Source organism: Nothobranchius furzeri, chromosome 2 (genome assembly GCF_043380555.1).
Source record: "Nothobranchius furzeri strain GRZ-AD chromosome 2, NfurGRZ-RIMD1, whole genome shotgun sequence".
Classification (NCBI taxonomy): Eukaryota; Metazoa; Chordata; class Actinopteri; order Cyprinodontiformes; family Nothobranchiidae; genus Nothobranchius; species Nothobranchius furzeri.
Window position 1 is genome coordinate 91,634,341 of NC_091742.1, and position 20,420 is coordinate 91,654,760.

The window sequence follows — 20,420 nt, forward strand, 5'->3', positions numbered from 1 at the left end:
TTTCGAGCACGGCGGAACCTTTGTCATTGCACGACTTCCTCCTGGACTGAATATCACTGACGCACACAATGCAGAGTGCTAATGGCTACTAAAACTGAATAAAAACAGAAAGAAGTTGCCTTGCTTGGACTGATGCAGGATTTAGGAAACACGTCCGCCTCTTTTCTTAACTTGAAAAAAAAATACTTCCAGACAACAACGGAGTCCGTGTCGCGGACATATTTCAGGGATCGATACCGCTGCGGCTGCCCGGTGGCACCGGGAACTTTACAAAAGTTGCGGTAAGCTATATTTTTAACATTTACGTAACATCTGTGCAGAGCTGAAAGCACCAGACAGAATAATTCTGTGCCCTAACAGTAGTTTATGAAAGTAGTCAAACAAACGAGGGGCACCTGGCTGCCGCTGGGAGAATGCTCCGTGTTCTCACTACTATGTAAACAATCACAAACAACGTTTCTTTAAGTTGAAAACAGAAGTTTAAGTTAAAACAGAAACACTCTGAAACTTTTCTGATGATTTTCTAAACAATTCTGTCGGGGAATTCTGTGTTTCTGAGACGAGTCTGTCTAAACATCACATGCATTACTATCATTAAGCTGCGAGGTGTGTTGAAGCTGTCATCAGCTAAGGGGCGGATGCTTAAGTGTATCAGGGGCAGCGAGGAACGAGAAAGTTGTGATCAGGCTGGAGATCACACCAGATTCGCTGCTGCAGGTGTGAATCTGCGGGTCTGCAGCATCCCCTTCTTAACGTGACATCAGGACTTCCCATGTAAGGAAGGTCCGCTCACCTGTTCGTCAGATCATTATTTCCTCGCCATGATCTTTTATCATCCCATCAACCTCCAGTCATCCAACTGGAACCAGTTAGTGTTCCTGATCATTCTCAGAATATGCCACGCCTGCTCTGGTGTTAAAAGTTAGTACATTTAAGTTCTAGATCATATTTGAGCCTGTTCTACTGTCATTTTGAAGTATTATTATTTATGTGTGTTTTTACTACATTATGAGTAGAAATGCTAATAAAAAATCCCAATTATACAAACAAGTGAAACTGGAAAAATTAGAATCTGGTGCAAACTCAAATTTATTTCAGTAATTCAACTAGACAGAGAGACTTTTAAGGCTCAGGAACCCTTTGCAGGTGTTTTCTATTTGTAATTATAAATTTTAGTTGATTTGGGTCTTGTTTCATATCACACAGTGACATTTGAATAATTAAAATGCATTTTTTTATTAAAAGCTTTAGTTTACAGTAATAACCATGTCTAATGTTTGATTCTCTGTCTCATAATTTTAATTAAGTTTTGCTTTGAGAGCACATTTTCCTAAATGATTAAAATGTGATTAATTTAGATTAATTAATTACAACGCCAGTAATTAATTAGATTAAAATTTGTAATCAAGTCCCAGCCCTAATATATATATATATATATATATATATATATATATATATATATATATATATATAAACATGTAAATATGTGTGTGTGTGTGTGTGTGTGTGTGTGTGTGTGTGTGTGTGTGTGTGTGTGTGTGTGTGTGTGTGTGTGTGTCTGACCCACAGCAGAACTGGACTCAGTATCTATCAGATACATTGATTTAGATTCTTACTGACTTCTGGGATGGACACACAGGTACTACAGGTGAGTTTATAGAGACATAAACATCCAGATGTTCCTCAGATGCATCAGTCTCTGATGAAAACAGGACTGAGATGTTTTCATGGAATCATCTCCACTTTGAAGCTGCTGACAGCTTTACTTGGTAATGTCCACAAACAGATCAGACTAACAGAAACTTCTAAACAAGTCTCTGATTGTAGAACATCAGCTGGAAACGTTCACTAAGTCTTTAAAGTTTGTCTCTTTTAAACTGATTTAGTGGAGTTACTGAAAATGAAAAACTTCCTAAAACCCCTGAAATGTTATTGATTTATTTATCTAAAGTGGAACAAAGTTTACCGGCTGATTTCAGCTCAGTTGTGTCAAAAAGCTTCAGAACAGCAAACGGACCCAAGCAGACTGTCCTGAGATTGTGTCCTCAGTAAAACCACACGAGTCCCGCTGCTGTTTCATACCTATTCTGTGTAAGTTGATCTGTGGTTTCCAGCTGATCTCCAGCAGTCTGCGCTGACGATCGAGCTCTTCCTCGTAGCGGACGATGGTTTGTTCAAACTCGGAGAATATTTCTGCAGCAGCAGCAGTTAGCCGCTCTCTGATAAACTCTCTCAGAAACTGAGCTGAAGACATTGTTGCTGCAGAACCTCAGAGGTTCACCTCACACACCCACACAACAAGCTAACGCTGCTAACGAGCAACAAGCTAACGCTGCTAACAGGTTATGTGTCGTTGGTGACCAGCAGAAAAGTACTTTACCGCCACCTGATGGGCTGGAGTTGGAACAGCATGAACAGCAACAACAAGGAAGAGATGAATGTGTGGATTACAGCTTCAGTTCAAAAGGCGACAGGTTGAGAATAATAATAATAGTGGAAAGTGAAACAGTTGAAGATCAGAGAGAAATGATCAACTGAGCAGATTTAACCGGAATCACACAGTTGCAGGTTTTTAGGAACAAAGAGGAAACTGATCCATCTGAGTTTTTAGAATTCAACATCTAAATTGTCTGGAGGAACTACTTATTTCATGCCTGGTTTTCTTAGGGTGAGAAACAAGTTCAGGTGGGAGAAATCTGATGTCTCCTCACGAGTCTGGCTGCAGCAGCATTTTAGATCAGCTGGAGGCCTCAAAAACAAGTGACATCATCACGCTTCTCATTGACAGCACAGCTGGAGTTCAAGGCAGTAACACCTGCTCAGGTCCACATTTTCTGCTGATAACAATTCTCCACTTCAGGCTGATCCAGGTTTAAAGCCAGGACTAAAACTGGTCTGGGTTCAGATTATTGACACAAATGTGTCCCTTTGCTGTTAGCTAAGTCTGTGTTCGTGTCCTCTGGAACGTAGATCTGACTTTGTGTTCTTTTCTAGTTTCTACTTCAAACATTCAGCTCATTTTTACTAGAAGTTTCCATGGTTGTTGTGTTAGAATCACCTTTAAAAGAGCATTTTAACCAATGATGACAAAAATTATGTTATGATTTCCTTGTTCTGACCAAAACCTTTCAGGCTCAGGATCACTTCTACTTTAAGCCTGTTAACATGAGCATGAAGATAAAATCATTCTGTTGCAAGAGTTCAGCATCTTCAGAGGGCTTGTCTGTTTACACAAGCAAACCTTCCAGAAGCTTCTCTCAGACCACTTGTGTTCTCTGTCTAAAACACAAACATCTTTGTCCTCAGGTGTCCTGACAGCTGATTGTGGTCCTGAGGTGTTGGCTCCTCCTCTTTAGTTGATGCTGTTCAGTCTCCCCAATGTACTGCTCAGAGCACTCCTCACCGGCCTGGATGGCAGAAACCACATTGGTCCTCTTGTGTCTGAGTGTCTCGTCTTTAGGACGTCCACATCTCTGTCTGCTGCTGATTGTGCTGGTGGGTTAGAGAACTGGGCAGTGGTCGGTGTGTTATAATAATCTATAATTTATGTATATGTGGCAGTGTGAGCATCCTGCCACAGTGTCCCGATTGATCATGCGCCCTGGCTACTAGGCCAAGGGGATGTCTCTTTGGCTGACTGGTTAGCGCGCATGACTCACCTGGGGGTCAAATTGCACCTGGGCCCTTGTTTTTCTACCTTACAGCATATATAGAGTATTTAATAGTATATATTATTATAGTATTGTATTCAGTTGATAATATATAGAACATGTAATTAATTAGCATTATTCTTTCATTATATTGTTCATCAGAGCTCAGAAAGTCCAAAAGGTGGCGGTAGTGCACCTTTACGCTGGTCACACTACCGAAAAAAGCAGAAACCGGAAGCTGCTGGCAGAGCTAGCTTGTTGTTCTGGTGTGTGAGGAGAATATTCGAGGCTCTGCAGTAAAAATGTCTTCACTTCAGTCTCTGGGAGAGTTGATCAGCTAAAGCGACTAACTGCTGCTGCTGCAGAAATCTTCTCACCAGGCTGTGGAAACTTTCTTCTCCTCCTCAACTTGGTGGAGTTCTTTCCAGAACCGGAGAAGATATTCTGCGGTCTTTGTGACAATCGGAGCTCCAGAATCAGGTTGTGGGTTAGAAAAGCTTTTCTCTAGATTTCCTGCCCTCTGGATCTGCTGCTGTTCCTTTGGCCTCTCTGAGGCCCAATCACAATACTCACATACTCATCAGGCTGAGCCCAGCTGGGCCCCATGGGTGAAAGCCCGGCCACCAGGCACTCGCCAGTGTGCCCCACCTCCAGGCCTGGCTCCAGAAGAGGGCCCCGGAGACCCGTGTCCGAGTGAGAGAATACTGTTTACAAGTATATTTTTCTTCTTAAGGGGACTTTGGGCTGCTCTTTGTCTGATCTCTCATCTAGGACCTGTTTGCAATGGATGACTCTACCAGAGGCATAAAGCCTCAGACAACTTCGCTCCTAGGACCATTGGGAGACTCAAACCCCGCCACCACATGATGGGTGGCTGCCAAAGGAGGGGTGCTCTTAAGTATTTTTGTTAAAAAAAAAAGGTCATCATTTACTGTTGCGGCTGGTGAATTATTTTTTAACAATCATAAAACATATTACAGATAAGAACAATCAGTAAAAACACAATAAAAGAGGCATTGTTCAAAAGCCAATTTGTACAAGTGAGTATTCAGCTGAGATTTAAACACAGCAATGGATGAAGGCTGCCTAATAGAAAGGAGTAGTGTGTTCCAGAACACTGGGGTGACACACTCAAAAGCTTGCTCAATCAATCAATCAACTTTTATTTATATAGCACTTTATCCTACAATACATGCAACTCAAAGTTGTCGTCTTCCTCCACTTATCCGGTCCGGGTCGCGGGGGCAGCATCCCAACTAGGGAGCTCCAGACCGTCCTCTCCCCAGCCTTCTCCACCAGCTCCTCCGGCAGGACCCCAAGACGTTCCCGGACCAGATTGGAGATGTAACCTCTCCAACGTGTCTTGGGTCGACCCGGGGGCCTCCTGCCGGCGGGACATGCTCAAAACTTCTCCCCGGGGAGGCGTCCAGGAGGCTTCCTGACCAGATGCCCAAACAACCTCAACTGGCTCCTTTTGATCCGGAGGAGTAGCTGTTCTACTCCGAGTGCCTCTCGAATGTCCGAGCTCCTCACCCTATCTCTAAGGCTGAGCCCGGCCACCCTACTGAGGAAACTCATTTCGGCCGCTTGTATCCGCGATCTCGTTCTTTCGGTCATTACCCAAAGCTCATGACCATAGGTGAGGATTGGGACATAGATCGACCGGTAAATCGAGAGCCTGGCTTTCTGGCTCAGCTCCCTCTTCACCGCGACAGATCGGCTCAGCGTCCACATCACTGCAGACGCTGAACCAATCCGCCTGTCGATCTCCTGATCCCTCCTACCCTAACTCGTGAACAAGACCCCGAGATACTTAAACTCGTCCACTTGAGGTAGGAGCTCTCCCCCGACCCGGAGTTGGCAAGCCACCCTTTTCCAGTCGAGAACCATGGTCTCAGATTTGGAGGTGCTGATCCTCATCCCAGCCGCTTCACACTCGGCCGCGAACCTACCCAGCAAGAGCTGAAGGTCAGAGCTGGATGAAGCTAGGAGGACCACATCATCCGTAAAAAGCAGAGACGAGATTCTCCTGCCACCAAACTCGACACACTCCACACCACGGCTGCGCCTAGAAATTCTATCCATAAAGGTAATGAACAGAACCAGTGACAAAGGGCAGCCTTGGCGGAGTCCATCCCTCACTGGGAACAGGTCTGATTTACTACCGGCTATGCGGACCAAACTCATGTTCCTCTGGTAAAGGGACTGAATGGCACTTAACAGAAAGCCACCCACCCCATACTCCTGGAGCGTCCCCCACAGGGTGCCCCTGGGGACACGGTCATAAGCCTTCTCCAAATCCACAAAACACATGTGGATTGGTTGGGCAAACTCCCATGCCCCCTCCATCACCCTTGCAAGGGTATAGAGCTGGTCAATCGGATCCTCCTCTCCAATACCTTGGAGTAGACCTTTCCAGGGGGGCTGAGGAGTGTGATCCCCCTATAGTTGGAACACACCCTCAGGTCACCCTTCTTAAAGATGGGGACCACCACCCTGGTCTGCCACTCCACTGGAACTGCCCCCGATGACCATGCAATGTTGCAGAGACGTGTCAACCATGATAGCCCTACAACATCCATAGCCTTGAGATACCCAGGATGAACCTCATCCGTCCCCGGGGCTCCGCTGCTGTGTAGTTGCATGACTACCTCAGCAACTTCTGCCCCCGAGATTGGACAGTCCATCCCCAGGTCTCCCGGCTCTGATTCCTACTCGGAATGCTCATAGGTGGGATTGAGGAGCTCCTCAAAGTATTCCTTCCACCGTCCGACTATAGCCCCAGTTGACGTCAGCATCTCCCCATCCCCAACCGTCTTAACAGGTTCTTCTATCAGGCGTTCCCAGCAGACCCCCACTATGCGTTTGGGTCTGCCAGGTCTACGTGGCATCTTCCCCTGCCATCTGATCCAACTCGCCACCAGGTGGTGATCAGTTGACAGCTCCGCTCCTCTCTTCACTCAGGTGTCCAAAACATACGGCCGCAGGTCAGATGATACGACTACAAAGTCTATCTAATCGACCTTTAACCTAGGCTGCCCTGGTACCAAGTGTACCGATGGGCATCCTTATGTTCGAACATGGTGTTCGTTATGGCCAAACTGCGGCTTGCACAGAAGTCCAATAAAGAAACACCACTTGAGCTCAGATCAGGCGGGCCGTTCCTCCCAATCACACCCCTCCAGGTCAAGCTGTCATTGCCCACGTGAGCATTGAAGTCCCCCAGCAGGACAATGGAGTCCCCTGATGGAGCACTATCTAGCACTCATCCCAGGGACTCCAAAAAGGGTGGGTCCTCTGAACTGATATTTGGCCCATAAGCACAAACAACAGTCAGGACCTGTTCCCCGACCCGAAGGCAACTCAAAGTATTTAACAAATTAAAAAGGCCCCGCATACCCACACTCCCTCCTACCCCCAGAATTTTAAAAAGTCTGACACTAACAACCCCTTCACAACACTCATCCTCCGGCACACACGCACACCACACACACATGCCCCCTTCCCCATGGTAAAAAAAAAAAAAACAATTGACTGAGATCAGATGAGCCAGATCAGCTAAGCTAAGGATAAGGAAACACCGTCAGGGGAGACATCTACCCCGGCAGCAGCAGATCCACAGCAGCATCCAAGGCACCGACACAAGGCGCCCAGGGCAGGGAGGGCAGAGGGCCCCACCTCCACCTAGGCACACCTGGAAAGCACCCAGGCCACCACAGCCGACCACCGCCGCTCCCCCCTTGTTTTATATTTCATGGGCACAGAGCAGCAGTCAGCCGATCTCAGTGAGCGAGCCGGTACGTACTGTGTAAGCAGCTCTGATAAATAGGTTAGAGCAAGACCATTTAAGGCCTCTAACACAAAAAGCAGAATTTTATATCTCCCCCTGAATGTTACTGGAAGCTAATGTAAATGCGACAGAACCGGGGTGATGTGACTGTGTCTATTTGTGTTTGTTAGGAACCATACTGCAGCATTCTGTACTAAATGCAGCCGGTTCAAGGCCAAAACCGTAGTACCAATAAGAAGTGCGTTAGCATTGTCCAGACGGTAGGTGATGAAAGGCATGAAAAGCAGATTCCAGATGTGATCATTTCAGTATCATCTTAACGCGAGTTAGAAGGCGTAGTTGAAAAAAAATACATGACCTTACCACCGCATTTATCTGAGGGACCATCGATAACCCACCATCCAATTTCACCCCCAGATTGGTCACACACTGTTTGAAGTCAAAGTTCAGAGGATTGATAGCAGATGAAGTGTGAGATACAGTTTTTGATAAAAAAATACTTCAGTCAGTATTAAACTTGTTAAGTCTAAGGAATTTGGCTGCTAACATCCCTTCTCCTCCGAGAGACATTCCAACAGTAGCGAGTCTGTGTTTGGTCCATTTGTCCCCAGGTAGATCTGATAATCGTCAGTGTAAAAATGGTAACTTCCTATATTCTTCTTTCTCCTCTTCCCGTGAGACTGGTAGGGTGGCACCCTAGCACCCCCTAAAGATGAGCCGCCACTGGTCATTTATTTACTTAATCCACACAAAAAAAAAAAGATCTCCATTTCTGTCTAATATCCAATAGTTCAAGTTTCAATGTCCATAGAACTGCAACATTTGCAGTTGCAGGTTTGGGCCCCACTGAGTTTGTCGCTGTCATTTTGTCCTTGGCCAAAACAAGGAAAATATTGGTCTGAATCATGCCCTACAGATCAATCATGGAAAATACTTCTCACATGTGATGAGTTTTCATGTGTCTAGTCAAGTGACCACTTTGAGAGAAACATTTACCACAAGTTTTACATGAATATGGTTTCTCACCTGTGTGAGTTCTCATGTGACTAGTCAAGTCACTCCTGTTAGTAAAACATTTACAACAAATTTTACATGGGTGTGGTTTCTCACCTGTGTGAGTTCTCATGTGACTAGTCAAGTTATCGTTCCTAGAAAAACATTTACCACAAGTTTTACATGGAAATGGTTTCTCACCTGTGTGAGTTCTCATGTGACTAGTCAAGTCACTCCTGATAGTAAAACATTTACAACAGATGTTACAGGTGTGTGGTTTCTCACCTGTGTGAGTTCTCATGTGATTAGTCAAGTCACTCCTGTTAGTAAAACATTTACAACAAAATTTACATAGGTGTGGTTTCTCACCTGTGTGAATTCTCATGTGACTAGTCAAGTTATCACTCCTAGAAAAACATTTACCACAAGTTTTACATGAATATGGTTTCTCACCTGTATGGGTTCTCATGTGAAGAGTTAAAAACCAATTGCGACTGAATAATTTTCCACACATTTTACATGTAAATGCTCTCTTGTCTCTGTGAGCCTTCTTGTGCTTTTTTAGTTTCTGGCTGTCTATCCTGTGTTTGTGATCTTTGGTTTGTTGACATTTTTTATTTTGTGTAAGTTCTCCATTGCTGTTAGGTTCTGAGTTTTCAGTACTATATCCATCCTGATCTTGGTTCTCAGCTCCAGTAGAACCCTGGCACAAGAGTTGGTTCCTGTTTGGTTCTGGCTGACATGTTTCTGCAGAAGGAGAAGTCACCATAAAGGTAACATTTTCTTGCTTCAGAATGAACTGTCCTTCATGCTGATTGATACTGAGTTCATATTGTTCCTCTTTGATCAGTGGAGGTGTTGGTTCCTTCTGGTCCAAATCCGAGGTGGTCTCCTGGTTAGAGAGCTGATGGTCAGTCAAAACCCCCTCCTTTCCCCAGACATGATGCTGTGGAAGTTCTGGACATGACAAAATGCAAAGGAAAACACTGATTAACACAATATTTCTCAATTATAGCCCCCCACCTCCACGTGGCAGCTACCCCTACTTCACATTGGAAGCGTGTCAGTTTTTTATAGTGTTGAGCAATTTTGTCATAAATGAACAAATACTTCTGAAATAGATCGTCATTTAAAAAATATTTAATGATCAAAACGTATTTAAAGTTAGAACATTGAACATTTTAATAAAAATCTCTCTTTCTCTCGATCTCTCTCTCTATATACATATAGACTGCTCACAAAAATTAAAGAAACACTTTAAAGAAACACATTAGATACACCAGATCTCAATATGAAGTTGGATATCTATACAAATAAAGACAGGGCAATGTCTTAGGAACAAAAGGATGCCAAGTCTTTTAATGGAAATAAAAGGTATCAGCCTACTGAGGGCTCAATTGTGTAGACACCCTAAAATCGGAGTGAAATGAAGATGTGGCAGGTTAGTCCATTATTTCAAAAACTTAATTTCTGCAACTCAAATTGCTTTTCAGTATCTTGTGTGGCCCCCACAAGCTTGTGAGCATGCTTGACAATGTCAGGGCATGCTCCTAATGAGACAACGGATGGTGTCTTGTGGCATTTCCTCCCAGATCTGTGTGAGGGCATCCCTGAGCTCTTGTACAGTCTGAGGAGCAACTTGGCGCCGCCTAATGGACCGAAACATAACGTCCCACAGATGTTCTATTGGGTTTAAGTCAGGGGATCGTGACGGCCATTCAATTGTTTCAATTCCTTCATTCTCCAGGTACTGCCTGCATACTCTTGCCACAAGAGGCCAGGCATTGTTGTGCATTAGGAGAAAACCAGGACCTGCTGCATCAGCGTAGGGTCTGACAAAGGGTTCAAGGATTTCATCTTGATACCTTATGGCAGTCAGAGCACCATTTCCTAGGCTGTAGAGGTCTGTGCGTACCTCCATGGATATGCCCCCCAGACCATCACTGACCCACCACCAAACCTGTCACGTTGAATGACGTTGCAGGTAGCATAACGTTCTTCTTGTCTTCTCCAGACTCTTTCACGTCTATCACAGGTGCTCAGGGTGAACCTGCTCTCGTCTGTAAAAAGTACAGGGCGCCAATGGCGGACTTGCCAATTCTGGTGTTCTTGAGCAAATGCCAGTCGAGCTCTACGGTGCTGGGCAGTGAGCACAGGGCCCACTACAGGATGTCGGGCACTCAGGCCATCTTCATGAAGTCTGTTCCTGCTTGTTTGGGTAGAGACATTCACACCAGTAGCCCTCTGGAGGTCATTCTGTAGGGCACGAGCAGTGCTCAGCCTGTTCCGCCTTGCACAAAGGAGCAGGTATCGGTCCTGCTGATGGGTTGTGGACCTTCTACGGCCCTGTCCAGCTATCCGAGAATAACCGCCAGACTCCTGAAAGCTCCTCCATGTTCCGGAGATTGTGCTGGGAGACACATTAAACCTTGCTGGAGCACATGTGGATGTGCCATCCTGGAGAAATTGGACAACCTGTGCAACTTCTGTAGGGTTAAGGAATCGCTTAAATTATGACACGTCTCACTTTTTATGTTAATATTGTTTTATTTGATGCACTCCACTTTGAACTGCACCAATCCAGCAACTGCTGCATTTTAATAACTAGTATTAAAGGTGAATACACCAATATTTGCACAGAATAATTTTTGTTTTAAACTCTAGTGACACACTTTGCACGGGGGATTTGGCATTTAATTTTTCTTGGCGTCTGGAAAAACATCTTCTTCTGCCCCCCTTTTTTTGACTTTCTGCCCCCTTTATTTTGGTCCTTTTGTGCTGGGCGACACATTAAGGCCCTGTCCACACGTAGCCGGGGATCTCCCAAAACGTAGATATTTTTCTACGTTTTGGCCTGTCATCCACACGAAAAAGGAGTTTTTTCACACGAAAACGGATCTTTTTAAAAACTCCGGCCAAAGTGAAGATCTGCGTTTTCTCCGTTTTGGGTGTCTGCGTGTGGACAGATAAAACCGGAGTTTTAAGGTCCGCAACGTCACTTTCCGCGACAAAAAATGCTGACATCACGTGTGTGACCTGTGTTTACACTAGCCGACAGCATGGATGCCCTCAGAGCTGCGCTCACTTTATCAATTGTCCAAGCGCTTTTTGCTTGTTTGTTTTTGCAAGCGGAATTACTGCTCCTTGCGGAAGACCACAGATGAAGGACGAGGTAAAGAACGGGGAAGTACTGCCGCCTACAGGTCTAGCATGTCCTTAACGTATTTATCCAGGTACGTGTGAACAGAGTTTTGTTTTAAAACGAGGTGGTGTGGATGCAAGTTTTTGGAGGGGCAGATATTCGTTTTTTTAAAAACCCGGCTATGTGTGGACTAGGCCTAAACCTTCTTGCTGCAGCACGTGTGGATGTGCCATCCTGGAGAAGTTGGACAACCTGTGCAACTTCTGTAGGGTTAAGGAGCCGCCCCATACTGCCAGTAGAGAGCCAAAACTAGCACGAATGGAAAACCAGCCAAAAAAGATCAAGAGGGAGAAACTTGAAATGACCTCCACAAGTTAAACCAGTTCTGTTTTGAGGGGTTTGTAATTTTTGCCACTTTAGTGCACCTGTCGTTAAGTCCATGAACACCAATACAGCTGAAAGTGATTAACAATGCCCTCAGCTGCTTAATCAACCAGGAAATTATCAGACAGGTTAAATTGATTTCATGCCAGGCCTAATAAAAAAAAGTGTTCCTTTAATTCTTGTGAGCAGTGTGTATATACTCCTCCTTCAACACTGTTTCAGATGGCTAGCTCTTGAAGCTCATCAAGAGAATGCCAAGTGTGTGCAAAGCAGTAATCAGGGCAAAGGGTGACTATTTTGAATAAAATAGAATGTTAAAAGTCCCCCGTTTGCGGTGCATTGATCACACTACATTTCCCATGATGCACCTCAGCATATAATATGGCATCCTGAGTGTGCCCTGCTGTTTTGTTGATTGAGTAGTTGAGAGGCGTTGAGGTGTTTGCCGGTGTTTCTTGGGTGTACACCTCCTGTATGCATAATTATTATGTGAGTATGGAAGCTGAGTTGAATCTATGTGCATGTATAAACATGGACTGATGTCCTCTATTGTTGTTTATTGTTATTTGTGGACTGTTTAGTCTGTATAGTACAGATTTACAGAAACCAACGCCATAATGGGGCCTACAGTGTATTGGGGGGCGTGTTTGCTTTGCTATTCATCCCAGTCGCTTGACTGCATTTAATCTATTAGTGATGTGTCTCCAATCTTTGAACTGTTGGGCAGTTGAGCCTGCTAAGGTTAGCTGATATTTATCAGCCTCTGTTTGTTGCTTGATAGTGCCATCTGGTGGACATAGTATGATGGTGTAGATTACAGTACTAGAGTTGCCAATCATTGTATAGAGTTGTAGATTGACCATCATGTATTGCTGTCTCTCGATCTCTCCCCTTTATTAGTGTTTTCTACATAACCACATCACATCACATCCCATGTATACACCCACACATCTCTGAGGTCATCTGTACACACTGGAACAGAATGCTAATGAACAGCTTGAACTGTACCAATAGAGTTGACCGTTCCTTCTGACCGAGGAAGACTCAGTTGAAGCAAATCGGAAATCAGTGCAGTAAATTCTACATAGAATATAAAATATGTTTTCAGTTATTTCACCTTTATTGGTTAAGTACAAAACTCCATGTGTGTTCAATCATAGTTTTGATGCCTTCCGTGAGACTCTACCAAAGTAAATGGTAATGAAAATAAAGAAAGCACATTGAATGAGGTGTGTCCAAACTTTTGGTCTGTACTGTATATACAATTATAAATAGATAAAGGGTATGTATATATAAGCGCACACACGCACGTGTACCTACATATCCACATATGTGTGTGTGTGTGTGTATATATATATATATATAAACACACACATATGCACAACCAGTCAAAAGTTTTAGAGCACACTAATTTTTCCTGTTTTTTATTGTAAATTATGCAGTTTAATGTCACATTGCTCTCTGAAATGAAGGCATAGTACAAATAAGCAACTGGAGTTAAAAAAGAAATAATGGAATTAATTTATAGACCAAAATGTATTCTATCCCAACTCCCAAGTTGGGATGCTGCCCCCGCGACCCGGACCCGGATAAGCGGAGGAAGACGAGACGAGACGAGACGAGAAATGTATTCTATACTTTTGACTCATCAAAGTAGCCACCTTTGGCAGATATAATTCTTCTTTTCATTATTACGGCCCTCGCCTCTGGAATGGGCTGCCAGAAGACACCAGGGCCGCAGAGAACGTTGACGTTTTTAAAAACAGGCTCAAGACTCACCTTTTTAGCTTAGCTTTTAGCAGATTTTTATTATTCATTTATCTATTATTTTATTTAGTTTATCCTTACATGTTTTATTCTATCAGCATTTTACTATCTTTTAGAAACTTACCCTATTAGCTTAGCTTTTAACTGATTATTTTAATTACTCATTTATTCATATTATTATTTATTTTATCTGTACACTATCAGAGTTTTACCATCCTTTATTTTATCCTTTTCCAGTGCTTCCTCTGTGGGAGCCCTCTGCCCCGAGGGCGGTGGTCAACTGTACCATACCATACCATCTTTATTTATAAAGCACATTTAAAAACGGCATGGCAGCCGACCAAAGTGCTGTACAGAATAAAAAGTAAAAACACAATATAAAACAATACACGGTCAACAATAAAATGCACAACAAGGCAGATAATTACAGTCAATAAAAAGACACATAATAAAATAATAAAAGTCAGGGATTTAAAAATGCCTGGTCGTAAAAGTGAGCCTTCAGCAGCGATTTGAACCGGAGGAGGGATTGCGCCAGCCTCACCGAAAGAGGAAGTGCATTCCATAGTGTCGGAGCAGCATAGACAAAAGCACGCTGCCCCCGCGTTTTGTATTTCATTAGTGGAACACGAAGCAGCAGGCAATCAGCAGACCTCAGTGCCCGGTTTGGCACATATCTAGTGACAAGATCCGACAGGTAATCCGGTGCCAGACCGTTCAGGGCCTTAAAAACAAAAATCAGGATTTTAAATTTGACCCTAAAGTTTACGGGTAGCCAGTGGAGCCGCGCCAGTACAGGTGTGATATGTTCTCTCCTAGGAGTGTTTGTTAAAAACCTGGCTGCCGCGTTTTGTACAACCTGAAGCCTGTTAAGAGCGGAGGCAGGTAAACCAATTAAAATGGAATTTGCATAATCCAGTCGAGAGATGATAAAAGCATGGATTACGGATTCCAGGTGTGCTCGTTTCAGGATCGGTTTTAAGCGGACTAGTCTGCGCAGCTGATAAAAACACGATCTGACCACTGCATTAATCTGAGGGCCCATGGAAAACTGTGTATCAAATTTCACCCCAAGGTTGGTAACACACTGCTTGAGGTCAAAAGGGAGAGTGGCCAAATCAGAAGATATTTGAGTTGTTTGGTTAGGGGTCATCAGGAGTGCCTCAGACTTAGAATAATTTAGCTTAAGGAAATTATTAGCAAGCCAAACCCTCACTTCAGCCAAACATTGGTCCAGAAGAGAGATGGAGTCTGGTTTTTTCAAAGCCAGGTAGATCTGGCAATCATCTGCATAAATATGATAGCCCAGGCCATATTTCCTCAGGATGAAACCCAGGGGAAGGATGTAAATTGAAAACAGGAGAGGCCCAAGCACAGATCCCTGCGGGACTCCCCATGGAAGTCGGAGGAATGCAGAGGAACAATTACCCAACTGGACCTTGAAAACTCTGTTTGACAGATATGAGCAGAACCACTGAAGTGAGGTACCCCTTAGCCCCACCCATGACTCAAGTCTACCCAGCAAAATATCGTGGTCAACGGAATCAAATGCTGCAGAAAGATCTAATAGTAGGAGCAAAACAGGCGACCCAGAGTCAGAAGCCACCAGGATGTCATTGGTCACGCGAAGAAGGGCTGATTCGGTACTGTGAAGTGGCCTAAACCCAGACTGGAACACGTCATCCAGAGAAAAGCTATTCATGTGTGCTGTAATCTGTGAATAGACAATCTTTTCAAGGACCTTAGACAAAAACGGTAATTTGGAGATTGGCCGAAAGTTTGCAAGGTTTGAGCTGTCTAAACCAGGTTTTTTTTAATTGGTTGCACAACCGCCTTTTTAAAAGAAGTAGGAAACACCCCAGAAGCCAAGCTAGAGTTAAAAATGTCTCGAATTGTGGGGCCCAAAATAGGGATGATCTCACCCACCATCTTCGGGGGGAGAGGGTCCTCGGGAGAACCTGCTGATTTCATATTTCCAATCAGATCTGACAATTCACTAAGAGATATGGAAGTGAAATCACAGAATGAGGGAGGTGCTGGTGGTACATCAGGACAGCCGGATCCTGGTTGCACAAGACTATCCCTAATGTCCCGGACTTTGTTTAGAAAGAAGGTCTGGAGCTCAGCACACAACGACACAGAGGGATCCACACTACCAGGTTCAGTTATTGACAAGATGGAGTTGACAGTGCTATACAGTTTATGCTGATCACCCTGATGCTGAGAGATTATGCATGCAAAGTATTTGTTCCTGGCAGATCTAACACTTCTCTGATACAGGTCAAGGGCATCCATCAGAAGCTGATGTGAGATTAGTAGCTTGTCCTTTTTCCACCTTCTTTCCAGCGCCCTACAACGCCGCCTGAGGCTGCGTGTTTCCTCGTTCAGCCAAGGATCAGAGGTGGTTTTCTTTCGTTTAAGTTTAAGGGGAGCGACTGAGTCCAGGGCAACTGTGACTGTAGAGGTGGGGGCATCCACCCTACCTCCCCTGGGTGCCATGTGTCGGTACCTCGGCTGCTGCTGTGGATCTGCCACTGTCGGGGCAGATGGATCCCCTAATGGTGTTTCCTTAACTTAGCTTTTCTGGCTCATCTGAACTCAGCCCAGGGTGTTTTATTTTCTTTCTTATGTCGTGTGTTTGTGTGTCAGAACATGGGTGTAATGAGGGGGAATTGTTGTTTAAATAATTTTACATTCCTGGGAATGGGAGGGAATACCAATTTGTAAATCACTTTGAGTTGCATTTCCTGTATGAATTGTGCAATATAAATAAAGTTTGTTATTATTATTATTATTATTATAACAGCTGAACACACTCGTGGCATTCTTTCTACAATCAAATATTCGTCAGAATGTTCGTCCCATATCTGTTGCAGAAGTTCCCATGAATGTGTGGCACTTAGGTAGGTTGCTTTGCTTTCACTCTTCTGTCTAGTTAATCCTAAACCAGCTCGATGGGGTTTAAGTCTGGAGACGGTGCCGGCCAATTCATGTTTTCAAGCTTACCATCTTGTTCTTTTTTCCTGAGGTAGTTCTGGCATTGCCCCTGACCAACTAGGGACGTACCAGGAGGTACTGCTGGAGAATGCTGTAGTAGCAGTTTTAGTTCAGGGTGCCTCTCACTCTGTACAAGTCACCAACCCTGGAGCCACCAATACAGCCCCAGACCATGACACTTCCTCCTCCATGTTTGACAGTTGATGCCACACACTGTGGAACCATCCTTTCACCTACTCGACGCCGCACTAAGATCCTGCGTGATGAACCGAAGATTTCATATATATATATATATATATATATATATATATATATATATATATATATATATAGAGAGAGAGAGAGAGAGAGAGAGAGAGAGAGAGAGAGAGAGAGAGAGAGAGAGAGAGAGAGAGAAATCTCGACACCCACACTTTACAAAAGCCGCCCTCACCTGTTGACCCTGGAGCAGCAGCTCTGGTCTCAGCCTCAGGAAGCAGTGACAAAAGGAGCTGGTGTCTGTCTGGTTCTGGTCCATGGTGGTCTCTGTCCTCATCAGCAGGAGTCACAAGGGAGGTAACCGTCTCCTGCTTCAGTACAAGCTGCTCTTCATCCTGACTGATGCAGAGCTCCTCTTGTTCTAGAACCTGCAAAGGTTCTGACTCATCCTGCTCCACTTTTATCTGTGGAGGTTCTGGTCCCTCCTGTAACAGTTCTGGTTGTTCCTGGTCCAAACTGGAGGTCCTCTCCTGGTTCCAGAGCTGCTGGTCAGTCAGAACCTCCACATCTTTGCTGACATCATGCAGTGGGAGTTCTGGACAGACAAACAAACCAAACAAAAAGCTGATTCATGTGTCGGTCACTGCGGTTAAAAGCGCTCTGACCGACATCTAAGTCGATACAGGTCCATCTTATGGTAATAAGCTGGCAGTCCTTATCCTAGTTTACAAACACGTTAGAAAACCAGCCTTTCAAATAAAGTTTGTTCCACTCCAGAACAGTAGGTGGCAATGTGCGCCCTTTCTTGTGTGCATTTTTCCAGCTGCTACGATACAATAGGCAACACAAGCAGTAAACACCCGCTGGCGGGAGACAAGCAGACAGAATTGAAACAGGATATGCACAATGGCTGAAGGTATGGACAACAACGCCGCAGCAGAGTTCAACAGGTATGCATGGTCCTGTTTGATGGTGTTACGCGTGATATTCAGAAGACCAGAACGCGCGTGTCCAGCTGGTTAAGTTTGGCTGACCTGTTTCCATGCAGAATGTATTTGGATTGCTACCTCATTATCTGGGTGCTTCAGCTCAATTAGAACCAATTCACCTTCAGCCAGACTAAAGTGTTTACATGCATTTAAAAAAAATGATGTGAGACTTTCAGGACAATACTTTGGTTTTCTGATGCACTTGTAAAAGCACTGAATAAGAAAGCCCACTTCACGTTAATCATCTAGGATTTTACCGTTAGTACTGTCAGTTAGTTTCTGCCCCCTAAGACGTAAATCACCATAACGTTCATAACTGACAACACAAGTACTTGGCAGGTTGTCCTACACAGATCCTTGGTGCTTTATGCAAGTTACACAGTTATATAAATAATGATTTTATTTATATAGTTAATGTTGTAATTTTTTTATGTTTATAATCTGAGGAGCTATTGTACACCAGACCTCGCATCGTGCGCATCCATGTACTGCGTTTAGCTTTGACGTGTACCGCTACATAGACGACTTTGCATCCAGAAAAAGGATATGTGTCTGCAGAAGGCCTCTTTCATTGTGGAAGGAGGCGCATCTAAATTGTGCCTAAGTTGTAAATCTAAATGACCCCGATGATAAAGTCATTTTGCAATGGAGAGGGCCTCAAATCCCTTGAAACAAAATAATCGTAGGCCTGCAGACATTTAAAATTACAATGAGTGAAGGGTCCAGGGCATTCTGTTAAGTAAGAATAAATATCTCCCCAGAAGATTTGTGAAGAAAACACTGGTGAATCGGACTGATGTCTCCCATCATCCCAGAGCTCATTCGTGTAACCAGTGGAATGTTATATACTTCTTATGTGTTTCTTGGGGGAACTGTTTAGAGGCAACACAAAAGTCGAAAACAGTCTGGGCTTATGTGTTTGTACCTGGAAAAAGCACTTTTGTTAATAAAGTTTCAAGAGTAAGCAACGATACTGCTTTAATCGTCCATTCCGTAAAGTTGATCAACAGACAGAATGAAACAATACGGGCTTTAATAACTTTAATTTAGTCTTAAATAAGCTTCTCTCTAAACCTCCTCCTGTCTGGAAAAACTGACCAAGAACCGGACGACATACTGACCAAGGTTGTTTTTTTATTGTTTTGCATTTCTTACTATTTTATTTTTAATATTTCTGTTTTTAAGTCTAGTTTCAACTGAGTTGTCTTTTACCATTTGTTTAATCATTTTAGTAAACAAAGATAAATTTCAATCACTGCCTCCTCGTCTTGAAGTCCTGCTGTGTTAAAATTAAAGTTAGTTCAATAGTTCAAAAGCTCTGGAGCTTCTCTCCTCTGTGAAGAAAGAACCAGAGAGGTTCGGACCGAGCTGCTGCAGCAGACTAAAACACAACACGAACATTTTTTAATGATAACACCTCATGGGAGAGGTACTCTAATGTCCCACCATGCAGTGATGATATATTCATTCATCCACCAGTACCTGTGTCCATGCTGTCCAGGTCCAGATGGTGAAGAACACACGATGAATCAGTCCCAGCTGATGGATGATCCTGAAGTGGTAGCAGGTTTTCTTTACAATTTCTGCAGCAGCAGCAATTAGTCGCTTTAGCTGATCAACTCTCCCAGAGACTGAAGTGAAGACATTTTTACTGCAGAGCCTCAAATATTCTCCTCACACACCAGAACAACAAGCTAGCTTTGCTAGCAGCTTCCGGTTTCTGCTTTTTCCGGTGGTCGGTGACCAGCGTAAAGGTGCACTTGCGCCACCTGCTGGACTAGAGTAATTTCTACAGACGTGTGTTCTGCATTTGACTAATAAACCACACATACGTTGTAATAATTTCCCCAGACAAATATTTTAATCAAAGACAGTTGATGTTTCTGTTAAATTTTTGTTATTTTTATATTTGCTTCATAAGCCGTGACAAACAAGTTAAAAAAAAGCGCATTTCATTATGATGTTCCTTTATTTAAATCTGACCAAGGTTTTTTTTCTCTTGACTTTTTGACCTCAATCTGTTTTTCATCGAAGCAGTAGAGAAGTTAAAAACAAATAAATGACTAGTTAAATAAAAATTTGGGAAGGTGTCAATTTGGCAATGGTTCCATGCGATGCTTGTTGTGTACAGTGGAGAATACAGTCTGTAAAGACGGCTCTCCCTTGCCCTGCCTCCAACATGCCTCCATCTAAAAGGCTAGTTTATCAGTTTTTAAATTGGCTATAAAACACAAAAGGAAGGTTAAGTTGCTGAAATAACTAAATAAAATGATAACGGCTGTTACAAAGTTTGTATTAATCTATTAACGGTTACTTTTTATGTTTTTCAAATATTACAACACTTTAAAAGTCACGAATTATGAGACTGCCAAAAATGGTCTCATAAACCTATTGGTTTCATAATGCTAGTGTGTAACCTGACAAATAGATCTCACAAACCACAAGCATGCGCACACACACAGACACATGCGGGTGCACTGACACACAACTTCTCTTGCAACACTTCTTCT

The 20,420-nt window shown here is 43.7% G+C and overlaps 1 protein-coding gene across 2 annotated transcripts in view; it reads right to left on the reverse strand.

Annotated features, from left to right (window-relative positions):
* Nucleotides 1-20,420, reverse strand: part of LOC107397303 (zinc finger protein 260) — a 67,110-nt gene that overhangs the window by 13,497 nt on the left and 33,193 nt on the right. Inside the window, exons 3-4 of one of the 2 annotated variants that reach the window (XM_070548221.1) lie at nt 17,157-17,516; nt 2,083-9,390 (exon numbers count right to left, since the gene is read on the reverse strand). In XM_070548221.1, coding sequence (XP_070404322.1) covers nt 8,378-9,390; nt 17,157-17,516 — 1,373 coding nt within the window. In that variant the 3' untranslated portion in view covers nt 2,083-8,377. The remainder of the gene's footprint in view (nt 1-2,082; nt 9,391-17,156; nt 17,517-20,420) is intronic. The other variant, XM_070548224.1, reaches the window with a different exon arrangement.